General features: G+C 44.4%; 2 protein-coding genes across 2 annotated transcripts; one reads left to right on the top strand and one right to left on the bottom strand.

Moving 5' to 3' along the window:
* Positions 1–1,884: 1,884 nt before the first annotated feature.
* LOC144113895 (uncharacterized) lies at positions 1,885–2,566 on the bottom strand. The gene is made up of 2 exons (XM_077647278.1): positions 2,294–2,566; positions 1,885–2,218 (listed from the first exon to the last, which is right to left on the bottom strand). The coding sequence occupies exons 1-2, from the start codon at positions 2,500–2,502 to the stop codon at positions 1,891–1,893; spliced, it is 537 nt and encodes a 178-aa protein (XP_077503404.1). The 5' UTR covers positions 2,503–2,566; the 3' UTR covers positions 1,885–1,890.
* A 200-nt stretch (positions 2,567–2,766) lies between these two features.
* LOC144113888 (uncharacterized) lies at positions 2,767–6,554 on the top strand. Its single transcript, XM_077647265.1, has 7 exons — positions 2,767–2,897; positions 2,974–3,010; positions 3,073–3,157; positions 3,242–3,397; positions 3,484–3,683; positions 3,751–3,986; positions 6,443–6,554. The coding sequence occupies exons 1-7, from the start codon at positions 2,836–2,838 to the stop codon at positions 6,486–6,488; spliced, it is 822 nt and encodes a 273-aa protein (XP_077503391.1). The 5' UTR covers positions 2,767–2,835; the 3' UTR covers positions 6,489–6,554.
* The last annotated feature ends 243 nt before the right edge of the window (positions 6,555–6,797 follow it).

Here is a 6,797-nt window from a genome sequence, read left to right as displayed (position 1 = left end):
GCCGTTCATGTGTACACTCTCAGAGAGCTTTGTCCACAAAAGAAACCTCGCTTCACACCAAGGCGAATATTTTCACACCAAGGCGAAGGTTAGGTTAGGTTAGGTTAGGTTAGGTTAGGTTAGGTTAGGTTAGGTTAGGTTAGGTGCACCTGCTGCACCTGGTGCACCTGCTGCACAATCCGACAAAGAAAACGTGATTCTATCGATGAGACAACATAGTAACAACGCCTCGTAAAATGAATGGCGCAACAGAATACCGGCAACTTCGAGGAGCCACATGAAAAAGACATGCGACACGTGCATTGAATGAATTGCATGTGCGGCGCCTAAAACACGATTGTATCGGTAAAAAATACGACCCGCTAATTCATGCGCGTCTGTTCTGCCGCTTCAACCAGAGCAGTGCAAACGACACCGTCCATTTTCCTAGCAGATATGCCCGCTCAAATGGACGGCGTCAGTGTTTGCAGCACCTGTCAAATGCGCAATGTCTCCGTCGAACTCAATGGTAGCACTGATGTTTTGTGAACGAAGTTTCCGCTTTAAATGGACTCGTCTTTGCTCATCTTGAATGCCCATGCACAGGATGTCTATCAGCACGCACAACAACAACGCACGTGCCTTCTTTGTTATTGCAGTGCCTCCTGAAGAACATGACTCAGTGGGCCCCGAGATCGCTTCGACATTGCGCAGACTGGCCGCCAGGCAGCGCTAAAAAATGGCATGTTCAAGCAAGGCTGGAAATTAGGCAACGGGGAGTAGGGAGGTTAGCTTTGGGAGCACATGGCAATACACCAAATCAGGGGGTACAGGGTGATATGGGATGGGCGTCTTTCGAGAGCAGAGAGGCTAGCAGTAAGATAGCATTTGAGGAACGATTGAGAAAGATGGAGGAAATGCAGTGGGCTAGGAAAGTTTTCAGATACCTGTATATAAAGAATGTTGACACGAAATGGAGAAAGCGAACTAGAAAATTGACAAGAAAATATCTGGACAGCAGTAAAGGGGCAAATCAGCAATTATCGGCTAAGAAAAAGGTTAAAGAAGCAGAGAGAGCTCTGTGGAAAACAGGGATGCTGACGAAATCGGCACTGGGAACATACCGGACCTTTAAACAGGAAATTGTCAAAGAAAATATCTATGATAATTGTATGGGAAGCTCTTTGTTGTTTGAGGCCAGGACTGGGGTTTTGCGGACTAAGACGTATAGAGTCAGGTACCAGGAGATAGACACTTTGTGCATTGCGTGCGGAGAGGAGGAGGAAACGGCTGAACACTTGATACTTTTCTGTAAAGGGCTTCACCCTACAGTGGAAAGCAGCGGGGCTGACTTACCCAAGGCATTGGGGTTTAGGGATAGTGAAGGGAAAGTGGATTTTAAGAGGTTAGAAGTAACCAAGCGAAGGTTATCTGATTGGTGGCTAAAAGCAAGACAGGAGTAAAATTTTACAAGACATGGCTAGGTGGCTTGAGCCACCGCCCGATGCAAAGGGTTCAGCCGTATCCATCCATCCATCCATGGTGCATTGTCTGCCTAGAATTTTGGGAAGCGCAGACGACAGGGTCGTTCTTGAGGAAAGGTTTCAAAGCAGGTCAGTGAAGTGAGGTTTGTGGTGTTGCATGTGGTACTTGAGTCCATTCCTTACTCTTCTGCACTGGTATACATGCTTGTTAGCAAGAGAGCACAAGTCCACAAGTACAGAAAGCTCTCTCATAGTACAGTACAGAAGAATCTCTCTCGTCTGGTCGTTAAGTGTTCGCGCTCATTATATACATGGCTGGTAAGCTGAGTTGATTTTGTGGGCTCCTTACTTTGAGGTTATATATGACCTCCTTGACTGAGTAGTGCTCAGTTGGTTGCGTCTGTACGCGGAGGCCACTAACTATTCTTTAGCTACAACGTTCATGGGCGATCTTTCTGCTCCTAGGGTTCAGGAGATTCATGCCTTCCTTCTCCACGGGGACAGCTTCTTTCTTGCGAGACTTGGCCCTCTTAGACGGAGAGACAGCCAGTATATCCTCGTCCACAGTGTCCACGAGCGTCTTAAGATCACCGGCCTCAGCCACAGCGACTAGCAGGTCAAATCGTTGCAACGCAGCACTCACGTCGGCAGACTTCTTGAACTTCAGCTCGTACGTTTTTCCGGGCGGAACAAGCGTGACAGTCAGCTCTTCAGCGTCGTCAATGGATTCCAGTCGACAGTTGCTGATGCGCTTCCTGCAAAGAGGCCGCCTTAGCCCAGGCATCGCAAAAGGCCCAGATACTGACTATGGCCAAACCTTTTACACTCACATTAAATGCTTAACGTTTTCTTCGCGACGAGATTTGAGTGACCCACACGACTCTTCGAAGCTCGTAGCCGCTTTCCATACGCTGTTGCCATCTGTTATCGACAAGCTAAGTTTAGAAAGTCTTTCGTCAGACGCCTCGGTTAATAAGACGAGAAAGAAACGGCCCTTCGAGTCGTCGAAAACTTTGCTATGTTTCAGAAAACGAGACATCACTCCCGAGCCCGACGGACTCCGAGCGCTGCTTTACGAGCGCCACTGACATTCGCAGCCGCCTTTTCTTGGCTCATGTTGGCTTTTCTCAAACTGGTATTTTCTGCGCTTAGAGCAAGAAACCTTCTATGATTCTGCGTTTCTGCAGCGTGTTTGATAAGAGTCAGTAAATATTCTTTTTCAATTGGTAAAACGTTAGGTATTTTGTTTAGCAGGTCCAAATAATGCACAATCTGCAACTTTTTATGCATATATATATATTTTTTCAAACGCTATGACCAGCCGCTGAGCCGGCTGAGCTCTGCAAGCAGACGACGGTCAAGAAGCGCAACAATGAGCGTTCATTACAAACTTTGTTGGCATGAAGAGATCGTGTACAAGTTCAAACTTGAATGGTGAGAAATCAAGGTCGTCGAAAGGAATCCTCTTAATATGTACAACTCTAACCAGAGGTTGTTTTTTCTTATACAGGCCGCCTGACAGCGCCGACATATTGCACCACGAACAGGTCAGGTCCTCATCTACCGGTTTCATTGGTTCACTTCCTAACAATTTTCTTTTCCTACACAGGGTATTATTGAGTCCATAGTACAGATGTCACGCGAGGGACAATGCCCTTCGAGTCTTTCCACGGCAGAATTTGCCGTAAACATTCGTATCCTTTTCTTGCCCGTGCTACATTTCGCACTCAAGTGCGCGTCCGCTTGACACTAGTTAAGCCTTAACAGGTACCGCGAAGAACTGTCCGAGTGGAAGCTGAGTGGGCTAATATTCTTCGAGAAAGACGGGGTGACGTACGAACCCTACCATCACCAGTTTCTGCTGCGCATCCAGAAAAAGCACGTCGATCTGCCACCTACAGCACAGGTGACCCCCAGCGTCTCGAGTAGTGAAGGTTAGCGATCTCGTTTCAGTGAACTCTTCTCATTTTTTTCCTCTCGAAAAAAACAGCTTCAAAAGCATGAGGACATCTTCCCACAGGACTCTCAACTGACAGCTCCCTGCCGACGCCATTGGAGCAGGAACCGCCGCTGAGTGATGAGGCGAGACGCAAAATCGGGCTGCCTGCACACAACCGCCAGAAAAAGCTTTCGGATACACGCGCAGCTTTACGCGGACAGTCCAAGCGTGACCTGCTGCGCACAACGCCGTACGAAGTTCAGAGCAGCTTCCGTCAAGTGGTAAGGCCTTGTAGAACTAGGGGGCACTTGGAGCAGTGATTTTGATGTACGTGAAAACCATTTTCAGAGGCCAAGTTATTCCAGGCGCAAACTCACCATCAGCAGATACAACATACCCGACCCAATCTACAGAGCGATTCTTCAAGCTGTGAACGCCTCGGAACAAGTGCAAGATGGCACCATCATCATCCTCGACAATACCATTCTCGGAGATGGTATGGGGCCTAGGGCCATTGATCAGTTCGGCCGCTGTCTTGCTCCAGCATCCACAGAAGGCAGTGGAATACTGCACACATTGAAAAGGTAATTGCAGCGGGAAGTATTCTGTCATGACGGCATGGTATAGTTGGCACGACATTGCAATCTTCATGTCGGCTATGAGAGACACCGCAGTGGAGGACCATTGATTAATTTCAACCACCTGAGGTTCTTTGGATAAACCCAGTGAAATAGTATACTTACATGCACAACCAGGACACAGTGCTGCTTTCTTTTTTAGCTCAGGGAGCAGTAGTTGTCACTGTATATTCACTATGAATATCCAAAAGCTAAGCAGTAACTATACTAAAGAATGCATAAAATGCCAAAATAAGGCACATACATATTCCAATTAAAAAACAATGAGACTGCAGAAAGTTTCTTATAAACAGCATGATTTAATCACAAATCTACAGAGCAACATTAGTTCCAGGTACTCACAACACTGATGATCTAATATATCAGCCCTGAAACTGAAAACAACACATATATGAAGTATAAAATAATCATCATCAGTATTAATACTCATATTCTGTCAACTCTGTAACACAATAATCTGACTACTCATTACGTCTGGTAAAAAAGACAAAATCAGCAACAAGCCAGATTTTGTTTTCTCAACAGGACAGAGGAATGAAAACTCAAGCACAAATAACAAAAATGAGCACCCATAGCATTCCTAGGCCAAATGACACCAATAAAGTGTAATGCAACTTAAATGTAACTCTGAAATTACTCCTTTACTGTCTACTGATAAAACGTTGCCTCAAAGTATTTCTCCAAAAGTGTGTTACCATAAAACATGACAGTATTAATAGTAAAGCTTCACGGCAAGCTCACTTACCTGAAAAATTCCCAAATGTTGCACACTTAATGATAAAGAAGGAAAACAAGCTCACTTGTCATCTCAAATGTTAAGTGTGGCCTTTAATGAGCCTTAAGATTAATGAGAATAAGTCAACTTCCAAAGCCGTCAGACTGGGCCACTTACTAGGCAGCATATTTTTAAACATTCACCAGTTCTACAGAACACTCTAACACTTAACTGGAAAAACATTCTTAAGTGTGATCTCATCTTTCCCAAGGCATGTTACTGTAATTTCCGGCATACAGTCTGCATCAGGTGTAATTTTTTTTTTTTGACTAGATAATTCGTATTCGTTATATAACCTGCAAGCGGTACATAGATTCGCATTGAGCTCTATTGGACTTTACTGAAAATGCTGTATAGTCCACGCCTATAAATTGTCCACAAGGCCCAAAATTTTAACTTTTAAACATGTACAGTCTATGGACTGTATACCGGAATTCACAATACATTGCTGGATGCTGCTTCATAGCATTAAGTGTAGAAGCTATTAGAAGTGGATACCAGCTGGCTTGGAATGTAATTTAAGCACAAAAGGTAGTTGGCTGGCATTGACACCAGTAGATCTCGACACTGTTTCTACCACGTTTATGACCGACTAATTTTTCTTTTGCAGACAAATGAGTCAGGGTGTTAGGCTATCGGAGAACCTTGCACACGTCTTGTTTTGCCATGTCTTGTACAAATAGCCACAAACTTAAAGGGACACCGAGGACAACTAGAAGTTGGCTGTAGTGACAAGATACCAAGTTCTACAAAGAGACCGCTATCACCAGAAATGGCACTTTTATAAGCTAGAAAAGACTAGATGCATGCGTCGCCATTACCGGTCGATTTCGCAAGTAAAATGCATGCGTGGACACCGTTCTTTCGATGCGGATCCCAGACGCTGTGCTACACAGTCATTCACTTCAAAACAGTGGCAGCCCATCCTTTTCCGTGTGGGCATTACGGGTCTGAATTGACTGGCAGGAAGATTTTTATATTGAAAGCTGTTATAGCTTTGGTTTAGCTATATAACCCTGCATTTACCGCAGAATCTACAGCGTCAGCTGTAAGACTTTAATTATTGAGTGAAATTAATTTAATTCAATGGCCACCTGCCAACAGCGGAAAAGTGGAGAGAGGGAAACCTACTTCTCCATGCTTAGGAGAGAGGAGGGAAATTGTGAGAGGGAAGATAGAGAGAGGGTGAGAAGCAATGGGTGGCCAGATCATATTTCGCTAACTCGCATTAGCACTGCTAGGCTTTCTCTTAAACGGACTATGCAGTAAATTAAATGAGATTAACGTAAAGCAGACGAGAGATAGGCATTTCATCACTTGTCAACCTCAACGCAAGAATTTTCAAGCTAGCATCAATAACAACGAAGATGGCTAAACCAAAGCTATAACAGCTTTCACAGTAAGCTTAGCTCTACAAGCTCTTAAATCCAATTTCCTCACCAATAAATGTGTCTTGCTGCCAGACAAAGTCAACATATCCAGAAAGAGCCTAAGAATGAATATCTGTAGAGAGCATTAACTGAATGGCGTTGGCCTCAGTGTCTATTTAAGCTGGCGCTTTCTTCACCCCGGTCTGTTAAGATCTGTGGCCAGTGCAGCGAGTAACATGATCTACTTTTTATTTCAGGTGTATTTCGGGAGTTCTTGGCAAGATATCAAACTGGATTTCATAAAACACATTGGAAAACACCACAATAAAGGTTCGAGTTCAGTGCCTTCAAGTTGGTTGGCAAAAGAAGGCAGTGCAATCTTTGTTTCTTACCTCATAACCCATGAAGGTGTGAAACTTACAATGCAATTGTTGGAAAATTTTGGAGCACTTAAAATGAAAAACTATGATGAGCAGAGGCTTAAGTCAACCATTGTTACAGACTGGAAGTACAGGCATTGCAGTACACTGTAAGTCCTAGAGAAGGTATGCTTGATGATGAAATTGATGAGCAAGATTCCAGAGGTATTGATTTAGCAACCGACATAAGCAA

Source organism: Amblyomma americanum, chromosome 1, assembly GCF_052857255.1.
Source record: "Amblyomma americanum isolate KBUSLIRL-KWMA chromosome 1, ASM5285725v1, whole genome shotgun sequence".
NCBI classification, from domain to species: domain Eukaryota; kingdom Metazoa; phylum Arthropoda; class Arachnida; order Ixodida; family Ixodidae; genus Amblyomma; species Amblyomma americanum.
This window is presented reverse-complemented; position numbering and strand designations above follow the sequence as displayed.